The sequence below is a fragment of the Myotis yumanensis genome, unplaced genomic scaffold, assembly GCF_028538775.1.
Source record: "Myotis yumanensis isolate MYYU_CA2020_CCGP unplaced genomic scaffold, mMyoYum1.0.hap1 SCAF_16, whole genome shotgun sequence".
Taxonomy (NCBI): domain Eukaryota; kingdom Metazoa; phylum Chordata; class Mammalia; order Chiroptera; family Vespertilionidae; genus Myotis; species Myotis yumanensis.
This window is the reverse complement of record NW_027223767.1, coordinates 33,851,812-33,867,007: the sequence shown is the minus strand read 5'-3', so window position 1 is coordinate 33,867,007 and position 15,196 is coordinate 33,851,812. Positions and strand designations below refer to the sequence as shown.

Genomic DNA, 15,196 nt, shown 5'->3' with positions numbered 1-15,196 from the left:
GAGGGCATTTGAGTTGTTGGGTGTTGGGTTCAGGGTAGAGACGAGGAGGGAGGGTGGAGGAATGTCTCACTTGCCCACAGTTCCCCCCGCCCCCAGGAGTGTCTGTGGGTGGCCGACTGCTCACCTCCCACCGAGACCTTTTCCCCTCTGAACCAAGGTGTCAAGATCTCACTGTACGAAATAACATCAAAATGAATGTATGCTTCATTTCAAAATGCTGGCTTGGTAGACACCACCTCTTTCAGTCCTGCCTGCGCATTCGTGCTAAGGCCCAAGCCATGCTGCTCTGCTAACCACGTCACCCTCTCTGGTGGTGGCAGAAGGACAGGACCTGAGGACTCAAGGAAAGCCCCACCTGAGAGCCAGCCCTGCCGTGGCCCTGCCCTTCCCCGTGGGCAAACCACTGGGCATCTCACTTCCTCAACACCCACTGAATACTGTGGCCTTTATTTTAAAATATGACACAGACTGTGGTAGACAGGTGTAAATATAGAACATGATAGTGTTTGGACAGCCTGAGATTAGAGCATATGTGAGCCTGTAGCCACCAGACACCCACAGGACCCAGGGAACTGATGCTCTGGCAGGACAGAGCTCACTTTTAATGCCAGCACTTCCTCCTCTTGGAGGTGGAACCCTAGATGGTCAAACAGTCACTATGGGCTACTGTTCCCTTTAAAATAAGGATAATGAAATCTATCTCATTACATTGCTATAACTCAAGGAAACCATGTACTGACCAGCACGTGACTATAGTGGGCAGTGAACTATTGTTGGTTTCTCTCTAGCCACCTCCCCAATAGCCCTTGATGAACTCTCGAATATTATTTAAAAAGTGAAGCTCCCCATGCGTGAAACGTTCCTAGACCCATGAGGTTCATACAATCCTCCACCTGCATCCAAAAGACAACTTCCATTATCCTGAGAGATTCATTGAGAATTTGTCCCAATTTTGTCTTCTACCCAGGGCTCCTTATCTTCCCCCAATTATTTCCTCAGTAATCTCTCTTTAGTTCTTTTTTCCATATTCTAAAGTGAGTTGCATAAATTGGAGTAGGAGCCAGATGTTTGAATTGTATCCGAGAGGTAGTATATAGAAAGCTCTTACAAATCAATAAAACACACACACACACACACACACACACACACCAAGAATATGAATACCTAATAGAAAAATGGTGACGAGGCATAGCAGATAATTTCACAGAAGAAATAGGTAGCTGATAAACATTTGGGGGTAAAAAGTTCAACCTCCCTAAGTAATAAATGTAAGTTCACATGAGAAAAATTTGGCCTACCAAACTGAGTAAGGTTTTTAAAATAATACTCAATACTCGATAATGACACTACTAGCTAACTTCCTGGGCACTACTGTGTTAGATGCTGTGCCAAGCCTTGTAACACGGCTGTGAGAGATGCTTTCATATCCCGCCTGTAGGGTAACTTGGTACAAATTGGAATTTAGCAATGTGTCAAAAGGTAGAAAGTTGTACCTTTTGATCTTGCGATTCCATTTCCTATTAATCTGTTCTAAGAATATACGACAGATAGTCCAAGATGCATGGGCAAGGGCATTTATCATGGTGTAATATATGGTAGCAAAAACCTCGAAACAATCTATATACACAAAGATAGGAGAAGAGTTAAACAAATTTAAATTGCGATACATTTATATAATGTACCCTTATATCAGAATTAAGATCCTGTTCTTAAAATTGATGGCAGGAGCTAATGCTCACAGTAACAGTTGTAGGGAAGGAAAGAAGGACGTAAAGTTGCATATAGCCAAATATCCCGGTTTTATTTTTTTAAACAATATTTCTAGATAAGAGAGTCCTAGATGCCTCCATGAATAGTTAGGTAAGGCAGGGGAAATACATAGCAAGGGCTGTGGGCGGGGCCTGGGATCAGCCAGCACATACATGCTCCACCTATTGGGGTTCAAATGCTAAGACAACACACAATTGCAAGATGAAAACAGCCCAGGGATCTTTTTTGGTGCCTTGCTGGGAATCAAACCGATGACCTCTCGGTGTATGGGACAATGCCCAACCAATGGAGTCAATACCGGCCAGGGCCAGCCCAGGGATCTGGAGTCTGTGATCTATCCCCGAATTCCAGGCAGTAGCAATGCCATGTGAGTTTTAGAATTTGGGTGGTTTTTATTTCTCCATCCTCTTCTGTATGTTCCACATTTTCTACCGTGAATATCGACTACTTTTATAACCAGAAGGAAACAGTTAAAATGATATGGCTGTCAGAATGTAGGAAGCTATTGGCCAAGCACATGAAGAAGTCTAGGCCGAAGACAGTCTTAGGGCAGATGGATGCCGTTTCTGGTTTCTTCTCATTGCGCCTAGAACATTCAGTTGCATTTGGTTGAACTCCTGGACATGGCAGGCACTCCATCCACTGCTGGAGCCCATGCAGGGCCTCAGAGAGGCCCAGCAGCATCTGTGGGGCTGCTCTGTGAATAGCACATCCCTGGCGTTCCACAGTGGTGTGCTTCCCAGGCCTTGAACTATGAAATCTGCTCCCTGCTTGATAGACTCAAGAAATAGGGTTAAAACAGCATAAACATAGGATGCACAGTCTGCCACCTTTAGGGGACGGACACACACACACACACACACACACACACACACACACACACACCCCAGGGAGGCGCTGATGGAAGTTTTAGAGGAAGGCAGTTGTGGTGACGAGGAAGGGTGGAGATGCGTTTCCTGGGGTGTTTTGCATCCACAGGAGCTGCAGCAGCACTTAGCCTGTGACTCCTCCTGCCCCAGAGGCCACTGTCACCAGGTGACAGCTGGTAGCTTCCAGGAAATAAGCTTATGGCTCCTGTTGACTTTCCAGTTTCTGTTTTGCAGAAGCTGCCCCAGCTGATTCTTTTGCCTGTTAGGCGTCTCCCAAAGCCTGAACCAAATTGGCTCTGGGCACAGGGGGCAGCGCCTGCCATACAGCAGGTTCTGAGTGTTCAGGGGGCGGCCAGAAGATTCCGGTTCCGGCACTCAGCCCAGTCTGGGTGGGCACACCAGCTGCCCGCCCACAGGTACAGCCAGATGCTCAGGGCATTCTGGCTTTGCTGATATGTCTATTACCAGGGCTTATGAAACCCATGAGGGGCCTGGTAGGAGAGCGTAAATGATTTCTAGAAGAGCCGATGAGTAAAGATTCGCACTGTGTAGCTGAGTGTCCCCCGCAGCTCACAATAAAGGAGGCTTACGGAACATTAGGACGTTAGAGGCTCGAGCTGGTGCTCCCCTGGGAGGCCTCAATTAAAGCAAGTCAGTATTGACTTGCCCTTGGCTGAGCCAGACATGCCCAGAGGATTTGCATTTCCCCTGCCTGAGCTGTTATCACGCGGCCTTCTTGAACCCGTCCCATTGCGTGGGGTCCCGTCCACGCTACACGGTGCACTGTGAACCGCTTTAGAAATCGAATGGTAAGGACAGCAGGGCCTTGTCAGATGCTGCAGGCTAGCAGCCAGGGAGCTGAGAGCTGAGCGGGAAGGCCAAAGTCAGGAGGGGAAGGTAAGTGGGATCACAGAAGTATTTTCAGTGTCCTATGCACATCAAGATGCTAAAAAAAAAGAAAGAAAAAAATAAAAAAGAACCCTCAACAACACACACAGACAACGATGAGTTACATGGATGCTCATTTTCACAAGGAAATTCGAAGTCCAGCCAGTTTCTTTTTTTTTTTTTAATACTTTTTTTCTTTCAGAGAGGAAGGGAAAGGGAGAGAAACATCAATGATGAGAGAGAATCACTGATTGGCTGCCTCCTGCACCCCCCCCCACACACACACACACACACTGGGGATCGAGCCCACAATCCGGGCATATGCCCTTACAGGGAATGGAACCATGACCTCTTGGTTCATAGGTCAACACTCAAACCACAGAGCCACGCTGGCCCGGCCAGCCAGTTTCATAAGCATAATGCAAACCATGTATCGTAAGAAGACAAACGGGGTATCAGGCAGGCTCGGGTTCAAATTTTCGCTACATCACCAACTAGAAGTATGATCTTGGGCAAGTTACGTGACCTCCCTAAGCCTTGGTACTCTCACTTATAATGTGGTGTGACTGTAGTACCTGTTTCACAGGATTGTGAACCTAAATATGTACATGTGACACAGTTAACATGGTTCCTGGCCTGTTCAGTGTACTAGTAAGCTCTCAATAAGTAGGCTTAGTCATTATTTTTATAAGGCAAGTTTTAACCAAATGATTCCATCAGTAGTAATTCCTCTCTCCTCTCTCTGTGTCTCCTCATACTTCAGGTCCAGGGCATTGGGGGGTAAAATTGTATTTATAGCCAGAGGTTACAAATTGACTAGGGGCTAGTGAAAAAGAGGAGGTAATGAGAGCATTATTGATTTTTATTTTCACTAAGTAGTAAACGTAATCACAGATCATATATTTAATTGGGCACCAGCTTCAAGAGCCTTCCTCCCAATCTGCCAAGGCAGACTGTACTTTTCCTAAGATTTTGTAGAGCTGTGTGTGAAGCGGGAGTGTCATAAATGTGTGTTGTACGAATTCAGATCACAAAGTACTGGTGGTTTTTGTAGAAGTCATTCCTGGAGTGTTGGTTTTCCTTTCCAACAAATACTGGAATAAAAACCACCATTTGAGAGATTTACCCATCACCAGCCATGACTGGCTTAGGGCTGGACAGTCTACCCGAAGCTTCTGCAGACAGGATGTGTACCCTCCAGGTCAGCCCTATTCCCCAGAACCAGCCTGAGTTCCACAAACATACAAAGGAGAAGTGCGAGGAAGCCAGCTCTGGTGCAGAAGTCTCATACCCTCCCGCCATGTTGACCACATGTCTTTTCTCCTCTAAGCTTGTTTGTTGCCTCAGGGACTCTCACCCTTGGTAGCGGAGGTCTTTCATCCGTGAGCACCGATAGTACAATGATAAATTTGTCTTTTCTCAATGCAGATGCAGTTCAACGAGAAGGCCCAATGTGGGCAAGTGACACTAAGCTGAAGAGGCCAATTCTAGAGAGAAGAAAGTTGGTCCCATCCTCACAGCCATTGGCCATTACCAAGAATGCCTCTGAAAGAGCCAGAAAAGGGGACCCACGTGCCCGTTCCCAGAATGAGCCACACCCAGCCCTATCCCAGGCCTTCCCAGGAATGAACAGTCCTCGAGTATTGAGTGAGTCCTTGGGGCCACCACTCTTCACCACCACCATGGGAGGGTCGAGAAGGGTGCCATTTAGGTTCAGAGATGAAGATTTTTATTCCATGTTATCGTTGAGTCATGGAGATGAAGATGACGACACTGAAGAGGAAATCCACGCAGAGGAAGAACTTTTGTTGCTCGGTATGCACTCATCCCGTTCTCCTTCCAATCATAAGAGAAGTCAATTTCTTGGAACTCAGGCCAAACATAAAAACTGTAAAGAAAATCCTGAAAATTGCAGGGCTAATTCTGTAAGGAATGAGTCCAGTCATGGCTCCCTAGGAATCAGCAATGTAATGGAGCCAGTGAGAGAGCAGCCTTCTGTTGGGCAAAGGATGTTCCAAGACCCCAGGCTGCCTGACGGGGAGTCTACTAAAGAGAAAGACAGCGGTGACAGTGAAAATGAGAAAAAGACCTTTCGTTCACAGGACACCAAACTCAAACCTAATCTAGATGATGATCTCAATGCTGAAAATGTATTTAGTGATCCTGCTTCTCTAGAAGACAGGCCTGGGACCCATGATTATGAAAGAGAATGGCAAACCCATTTAAATAGTTCTAGTACTTCTCTTGATTATTTTGTTTCTGGAAGACCAACAGCTCCAAGATCATCAATAAATTCATCTTATAACACTCCTGGATCATTAATGCATTCTGCCCCAAGAGAAGACATTCCAGGAGACTTGTCAATGATATCGACTTTAGTTCACAGTTCAGACTCAGAGGGAAACTCAAGGTTTAATGTTCGTCAACCACTGTCTCCAATTAGAAACAGGAATCCATCCGCCAGTGCCGAAGACCACAGTTACTTTCCAGTAAACAGTGCACATGAATTTGGTGTCAGGGGAGCGGAAGCTAATCCTTTAACAAGTCAGTCTCAGAGGGCTTCAGTGCATACAGAAGATCTCTTACTAAATTCTCAAAGCAGCATGCCGCTGGCGGAGCCTTCCGGCTCCTTTCCATCAAGAATGAACTTACAAGGCCACTTGCTTGTGCCTGGGTCCCTGCAAGAAAATATGCCATTTACTTTCTTTGCAGTGTCTGATTTCTCAAACCAAAGTGGTAATGGGGACAGAAGGGCAGTCTTTGGTTTCATAGATGAAACAGAAGCCACTAAAGAAAAGGCAGACCCAGAGAAACTCAAGAAATTGCAAGAAAGGTGAGGAATTTTCATGATTATATGAAAATACATATATTTTTTATTCCATTTTGCTGAAATAATCAGTGCTTTTGTTAGAGGGTCATGGGAATTTTAAATAATACGTAGGCCCTTCCTTGACATTTTAATGACTACGTATATTGAGAAAGTTGTCTATTTTGTTGCTCTTAAAATATATGCAGCTATAAAAGAAAGTTTGGTGTTCCAGTTCAATTTCTTCAGTATTCCCTATGTGTTTTTCTCCCCCTCTCAAATACTGCAATTTTAAGAAAGGTAAGTTTGCTAGATATAAGGATTTCTGACTGTTCCATAGGACTAGCATTTCTTACTGCAATTAGGAAACAAAATTTTTTATGAAAAGATTGCTATCTCCCCAACATCAGCACTTAAAATTCACCAGCTATCCCTCATGGGACTTTGCACAAATCCAACCAACAGTTTTAGAATTTGAATCTTCCAAAGTAAAAGGCAGGTCCCCAATGGTTACCATAGTTACCGCAGTTCTCTGAAGGGCTGCTCTGGGGTAACCACTGCTTCCATTTTATTTATTTTTTATTATTTGTATGGTTTTTTAAAAATGTATTATTTCAGAGAGGAAGGAAGAGAGAGAGAAACATCAATGAGAGAGAATCATTGACCGCTACCTCTTGCATTCCCCCTACTGGGGATGGAGCCCAAGATCTGGGCATATGCCCTGACCAGGAATCAAAACCTGACCAGGCACCATTGCTTCCATTTTAGACTCACTCTCTCTCTCTCTCTTTCTCTCTCTCTCTCTCTGTCCCTCTCTTTGTTAATCCTCACCTGAGGATATTTTTCCCATTGATTTTTAGAGAGAGAAAGGGACAGAGAGAGACACAGAGAGAGAAACATCAATGTGGAAGACACACATCGATTGGTTGCCTTCTACACATGCCCAACCAAAGCCAGGTATCAAGCCTGCAACCAAGGTGCATGCTCTTAACCAGAATCGAACCTGGGACCCTTCAGTCTGTAGGCTGATGCTCTATCTATTGAGTCAAACCAGCTAGGGCTAGGAGCTCTTTCTCATGAGTGAGAGAGTAGCTTTAAAAAAAAAAATTATTTTTTTTTTATTGATTTCAGAGAGGAAGGGAGAGGAAAAGAGGGATAGAAACATCAATGATGAGAGAGAATCATTGATCAGCTGCCTCCTACATGCCCCTCACTAGGGATCAAGCCCAAAACCTGGGCATGTGCCCCGACTGGGAATCTAATCAAGACCTCCAAACTCAGAGGTCCATGCTCCATCACTTAGCCACACCAGCTGGGCAGGAAGTAGATCTTTTTTATTTAATTACTCTTTTATTTCTTATGAGTTGATATTGGATATTTCCCGACTATCAAATTTGATAATTTGAAAGCCGTCATTAAGCAGCATGTCAGGATTCTGCCGTTTCATTTATGTTAGGTGTTACCGTGCCCTGATCTTGGCTCACAGATCTGGAAATCAATTCTTTGAATTCTGGCCCTCTATGTGTAGCTAATTTGGGCCACTAATTATCCTATTGATATTCATTTGTAAGTGGGAAACAAAAAAAAAGGAGGAAGAAATAGAACATAGAATGCATACATACTCCTAGATGTCTTTTATCCAACTGCCCCATGGTTAAGGGCCAAATGCCCCACACCCATCCATCCTCCGCTACCCAGAAATACAGCTTCAGACCCACTTGGCAGGAGTCTCAACCTCCACCACCCAAAGTGATGCCTTTGAACTAAAAATAATTTCCTTTAAAAATGCTCTGCTGTACTTCTAGGCACGGTAGTGCATGAAACAGTTATTATTTGTGTACTTTATCAGACACTCTCTTTTTTCTGTATATAATAAATCTTATACTTTTCTCACTTCAAAAATATTCATTTTAAGAATTATTAGAAATATGAACTTAAAAGAAAAATTACCGCCGAAACCGGTTTGGTTCAGTGGATAGAGCGTCGGCCTGCGGACTGAAAGGTCCCGGGTTCGATTCCGGTCAAGGGCATGTACCTGGGTTGCGGGCACATCCCCAGTGGGAGATGTGCAGGAGGCAGCTGATCGATGTTTCTCTCTCATCGATGTTTCTAACTCTCTATCTCTCTCCCTTCCTCTCTGTAAAAAATCAATAAAATATATTTAAAAAAAAAACAAACAAAAAACCAATTGCTTTAAAAAAAAAAAGAAAGAAAAATTACCTATAACTATAATCCAGCGATAAGCACTGTCAAAACTATTTTCAGTCTTTTATCTTTGCATATAAATGCAATTTTGAGTAAACTTTGGTTCTTATTTCATAACTAGTGGCCCAATGCATGGATTCATGCACATTGAAAGAAAATTAGCAGAAATATTTTAATATCACTATTGACCCTTTCTCTATAATAGAAGTGTCAACCAGATTCACAATCGACAATGACAGATCAAAACACACACGTGCAATTGACACTAACGAGAGCTTTATATATATCATGCATGCACGAGTTAATGTTTATTTTTAAATTGCCAGTATGCATCATATGTACCAGCCGGTCAGTCGGTCAGATGGTCGGACAGACAGACGGTCGGTCACTTGGCCTTTTATATATATAGAGATACCTTACTTTAATGTTTCAAGCCCATTTCTCAATGCACTTCATGCTCTTTAAAATGTTTCCCTTGGTTAGTTACTTTAACACATACAAATAAGTATAAAACATATGTACCTTCCAGAGAATTAGAAAGAAAACAAAACCCAGACTTCGAGCTAATAGAACATTGCTGGAGCTGGTGAGACCCACCTTGTCTCACCTCCCTCCCGCAGCCCCTCCGTCCCACCCCTTCCACCCCTAGGAAATCATACATGCATTGCACTTATCATTCTTTGCTTTTTATTTTGCTGTTATTGAATTTATTTTGCTTTATGGTTTTACCATATTAATATATGTCCTCTTAAACAATATATTGTGCATATTTTTAAATTTTATAGAAATGTCACTATTATTTTTTAATATCTATTCTGAGAAATGTAATATCTATTCTTCTACAATTTGCTTTTCCCCCTTATATCATTAGTGAGATGCATCCTTGATGATATATTTGGCTTTAAATCATTCACTTTTACCATTACAAAGTATTCCATTATATGAACACCGCCACAACCCGGCCATTCTCCTGTTGATGGACACTTGAGTTCTTTGCTATTTTCTGCAAACAGCTCAGTGTGAACATTCTCGTAAGCATCTCTTGGTGCACATGAAAAGAGTTCTCTGGGATATTATTTTATCTAGGAGTGGAATTGCTGGGCTGCGGGTGGCATACCTTTCACCATACTAAATAATGTGAATTTATTGTCTCACCTTGCCAGCACTTGTACTGATTGTCCTTTCAAATTTTTGCCAGTCTGATGGGAGCAAAAAGATATTGTAGCTTTAATTTACACCTTCGTAACTATTAATGAGGCTAAGCATATTATGCGCTCTTTGGAATATTAAATGACAATTGTGTTTCCTCTTCTGTATGTCTTTGCCCATTTTTTAAGAATATTTTTATTTTATTTTAGAAGCCCTTTACATATTCTGGCAACTAGTCTAATCGTTTGGCAGTTATATCTTAGAGATATATTTTCCCAATTGGTAGTTTGTCTTTTCTCTTTTTTGATGCCTTTTAATGAAAAGAAATTCTCAATTTGAACGTGGTCAAATGTATCCACCTTCTTTTGAATTGTGACTTGTATCCGGTTATCTTAAGAAATCTTTCCCAAACCTGGGGTCATTATTCTTCCTATTTTCTTCTAAAATCTCTACAGTTTTACTTTGCAATTTAGAACTCAACATGAAATGGATTTGGGACTTAACTGTAAAGTGATGTTTAATATGTGGTGTGAGGTACATGTTATGAATTCCAGTTGTCCCAGGATCTTTCTCTGCTGGCCTACAGACCACCTCTCTCATGTAGCATACATATCAATGTATAAACTCCATTTCAGGACTCTCTGTTCTGTCCTATTGGTCCTTTTTGTTGATCCCTGATCCAGTATCACATCATCTTAAAGTCTGTACCATTATAAATTTTGATAATATGGTACAAAGCCTCCCTTTCTACTTTGTTCCTTAAAAAGCCCTTAACTATATTTAAGAATCAGCTTGCTGGGTTTTCATTGGAATTGCATTGAACCTATAGATTATTATGGGGAGACATGACATCTTGGAGATAAACATTTCTTTGATAAACATGGTATACATATCTTTTTTCTTTTGTGTCCATAATGGAAAACTATAATTCTGTTCTTTTTTTATTGAACTTCCTTTTCTTAGGGAAAAAGTTCTCTTAAGAAACTAAGCATACACTTCTACACCCAGAGCAGTGACCATTTCTCCCTCCCTCTTGATTTTAGTCTCTAGTAGTTTCCTTTCCTTGGCCAGACAGTCCCCAGTCCCATGAAATTCTAAACAACAACAACAACAACAAAATAGCATTGTGTTTCTCAAAGGCCTCCCTACATGAGCATCAACCAGCTAGTCTTCATTCACCATTTATTTGACACAAATATAGTTGCTTACATTTTTATTCATTCCATCCTCATCAGATTCTGGAATACTGGTATAAATTGTTGGCAACTGTCGTGGTATATTGGTGAGCTCATGTCCACATTTATTGGTTCATCATTCATCCCAAACAACATCTACTGAGTGGCCTCTATGTGCAAATACTTTGGATGCACTTTACAGTTTGCAGAACAGGTTCACCATCATCCTTGCATCCAGTCTGCCCATGACCCTTGACGTAGATAGCGGGTATATCATTATCACCCTGGCGTTACCCACAAGGAAACAGAGACCTGGGAAGCTTAAGTCACGGGTCCAAAGTCGCCAAACTCACAAGTTGTGGAGGCAAGCCTGACCACAGACCCCATGCACTCTCCCACAGCTACAGAGCCGACTTCCTCACAGTGGCCACGGCAGGGAGAGGGGTTCCCAGCCTTTCCCACAGCTCCCCTCCAGACTTAGGGTAGCATGCTGGTTCTCCTGGTCAGCTCAGTGCATCAGCTACTGCAGAGACACCTGGTATAACTATCTGTGCACCTATTATCAGTAACCACACCTGGAAGAATCTTCAGGAGGGTCAGAGGGAGCAGGGGTGGAACTGGGAGCCCTGCGGGCAGGTGTGGGGGGATTGCTCCCCCCCCCCCCCCCTTCACGCCCTGGGAACTGGTATTTGTGGAAACTGCAAACGTGTGCACTCTTGGTCACAAGGGCTTGTTTTCCATTTAGTCTCCTGGAGGAGGACTCAGAGGAGGAGGGAGACTTGTGTCGCATCTGTCAGATAGCCGGGGGTTCCCCCACCAACCCCCTCCTGGAGCCTTGCGGCTGTGTGGGAAGCCTGCAGTTTGTTCACCAGGAGTGCCTGAAAAAGTGGCTGAAAGTGAAAATAACATCAGGTAAGTGGGGAAGGAAGAGTGAGTGGTGAACGTGCGAGGACACAGAATAATAGGAGGCACCGCAGTGTGGGACTCAGAGCCTTGACAACAGCTCGCTCACCTCCTCCGAGCAGGAACTCGGGGAAACGTGGCCACCAAGCCTGGCTCCTGCTCCCAGCCCTGGCTGATAGTAGCAGGAATCAAGGCTGTCTTTACATCATGGGCGGGGTAAAAGGAATTTTTTTTTCAAGTCTGAGAGCAGAATCCTGGACCTTATGCTATTGATCCTGACCCCTGCTTGAGGCCTCAGCAGAGGTCCCAGGAGGAAGGAAACTAGAAATGGGTCAGCCGTTGAACCTCAGCAAGCACACAGCCACCATGCCAGTTAGTAGACACCTGGCGAAAACAGTTCTGCTTCCATTTATTTAAGGGGGGGGGGGGGGGGTCACTAAAGAAACAGAGCAGAGCTGCCTTTTTGCAGTAGGGGTAGGAAAAGAGCACTGATCGGATTTTCTAGAACTTTATTAGACAAGGAGCCTTCCATGTGCTGGTTTTGTCAACTCTGTCTTTAGCCGATCAGATCTTGTAACTGGGCATGAAGCCCCAACTCCCTGGGGAGGTTATAATCTAAATACAGCCACATCGGTAGGTCAGTGTAGTTTTCTTGGCAGAGAAGGGGAGGGGGGGGTCTTTAAAACATGGTTTTAGGAATGAGAGCCACTTGAGCAAAAAAATACAGAAGCCCAATGCAAAGAACAACTCCATGAGAAAATAGCTGCTATATCTTTCAGACACACGTCTCCAAAACTTTTTTTACCCCCTAACCAGATCCTCTTTCCCGCCTCTTCTACTTTCTCCTCCTTCGTGGCCATCCTTCCAGGCAGCCTGGGAGACCTAAGAGCTCTACCCTGTCCCCAGGGGGTATGGCTGTGCCCCCTTAACTAGAACAGAACACCATTTAATCAGAGAAATGAACACGTGGGGTGATCACACTGTCTCCTCCCTGAGGCCCTTACACCATAAACGAATCTGCTCGAGCACACGCAACCTAGGGCCACTGCCCACACGGCTTAAATGCATCTCCGTGTAGTATAGGCAGAGGACTGAGTCCCTCCAAGAGCAACGAAAGAGTGGATTTCAGCTGCTAATGACTCTGCCATGCAATATTTTCTCTGACTAGAAATTTAGGCTGATTACGCATCTAGCACAGAAAAAAAAATTACTCATGAAATAGACGATGGAAGCCCTGTCAAATGCTTGTAAATGCCGACGTTGGTCGGGTGTGTTGAGCAAGATTAGGTTGGAAGACACATGAGACCTTCAGTAGCCTACAACATTGCAGACTGTTGCTTTAAAAAAAAAAATCGAGTGAACAAAATGCAGATAAGGGATTACTGTCCATCCTTGTCCTTGGAAATTCTTTATTATTTACTATTTCTCCTTACCCTCAGTGGGGACAAATAGGGCTCTGAAACTGAGCAAACCTTCTCTTTACCAAGTAAGTGCGGTAACTAATTCGTCCTGCATTCTCTAATGCAAGCATGTCAAACTTGTGGGCCGAGGGCCGCATCCCTCGTTCATTTGGCCAGTGTTAGCCTTTGAGTTTGACATGCTTGCTCTAAAGTATAAAATAAACATTGGCACATCATTAGCCAAAATGCAGCAACGACACTGAGGGAAAGACGTCTGGAAGAATGTTTGCCCAGAGAGAACAGCCACAGGTCTGCATCTTCCACTTTTGCGTTGGGAGTAGGACAAGTGGAGAAAAATGCTGATCTAGAATACATGTTTAAAAAAACAAAAACAACAACAAAGGAAGCCTTCTCATGTTTCTTTTCCCAACTCTGAGCTCAGGTTCAAGCGCTGGCCCCAGATACCGCTGTGCTAGTTCCCATACCTGGCCCCAGGCTCCCTCACTTTTCTCAGGTGAGAAGTCACTTGTGTGGGAGTTAAGGCAGATTTTTAAGCCACAGATTGAGGATAGCTTCCGCCATCCATTTGGTCCCCACCAATTTATTTACTTGGACCTGTGTTAGATCTGCAAGAAAAAAAAAACCCACACAAAATAGCAAAAACATAGGCCCAATATTTACCTTTTTTTTTTTTTTTTGCAAACACCTGTGTTACAGACTTTCAACCTCCATGTAGCAAACCCAATTTTATGAACCAGTATGTTTATATTAAAACTGAAAGCAAGACCTGTTATTTAAAAGTCATGGGACTTTCACTTATACGAAGCTTGCATAATAATGAAAGTGATTGCAAAGGAAATTTTTCCATTCTCAGATTCAAGGTCATTTTCTAAGGAAGATGACCGCCTTTAAAAGAAGGTCACCGAAACTCTGAATTCATAACACACACAAGTTGGCTCTCAAAATGTCAACACCAAAAGACCCAAAGCGTCAACACAGAAAGACCCAGGGTCATACATAACAAAGAATTCTTTAATTTAAGGGGCGAATCTAGGCGCTGTGAAGACCTGTGAGATGTGTAAGCAAGGCCTGCTGGTCGATTTGGATGATTTTAACATGACTGAATTCTACCAGAAGCACCAGCAGTCCCGGGTAAGAGACGCACACAACCACTCTGCCCCCACAGGCTAAAGTCGGTTAGACATACAGGGTCAGCCCTAGCCAGTTTGGCTCAGTGGATAGAGCCTCAGCCTGCCGACCAAAAGATCCCAGGTTTGATTCTGGTCAAGGGCACATACCTCGATTGCAGGCTCCTACCCAGCCCGGGCCCTGGTTGGGGCTCGTGCAGGAAGCAACCAATCACTGTGTTTCTTTCACGTGGATGTTTCTGTCTTTCTCCCTCTCTTCCACTCGCCCTAAAAATCAATGGAAAAATATCCTAGGGTGAGGATTAACAACAACAAAATAAGGATAATAGAGGTACAAAGTCAGAGAAACCCTTTCCCCGATATAAGGAAGGCAGAGGCCTGTGCACGTGCGCAGTGGGGAGTGTTTATTTAGCTCCCTTCTTGGAGAAGGCCTGTTACTAAATTAGAACATTGGAGGGTTGGAGAGTCTTGATCACCCTGGGTTGAGGTCCTGCCGCTGTCAGGGACAAAGATAGGAAGCTGTAGTCGCTGAATGGACACACAGAAATAGGAAAAGTCTGGCAGGCTCTGAGTCCAGATTTGCTGAAGGAATTTAACAGCAACAGGAGAAAAAAAGATCAGGATCGTAGAGGAAATGGTCTTCCATTTATATATCAAGTAACTCTGGGATGCTTGGGAACTGCCTAACTCAAGGGTAATAAACATGTAGTAAGCACCTACTGTGTGCTTTTTAACACCTAGTGAATGAACTCGCCTGGGGTATTTGAATCGCAGTTCTAATACTGTAAAGGAGTTAGTTAACCTTAGGTGGGAAAGTGATGTATGCCCAGGATAACAGTTAATTGCCCAACTCTCAGACAAACAATCTGTATTTAGAATGCAC

The 15,196-nt window shown here is 43.7% G+C and overlaps 1 protein-coding gene across 1 annotated transcript in view; it reads left to right on the top strand.

Annotated features, from left to right (window-relative positions):
• The window catches only part of MARCHF10 (membrane associated ring-CH-type finger 10), an 81,775-nt gene that overhangs the window by 48,844 nt on the left and 17,735 nt on the right, over window positions 1–15,196 (top strand). The window contains exons 6-8 of the mRNA XM_070393161.1: window positions 4,956–6,360; window positions 11,608–11,774; window positions 14,208–14,317. Of these exons, the coding sequence (XP_070249262.1) occupies window positions 4,956–6,360; window positions 11,608–11,774; window positions 14,208–14,317 (1,682 nt within the window). The remainder of the gene's footprint in view (window positions 1–4,955; window positions 6,361–11,607; window positions 11,775–14,207; window positions 14,318–15,196) is intronic.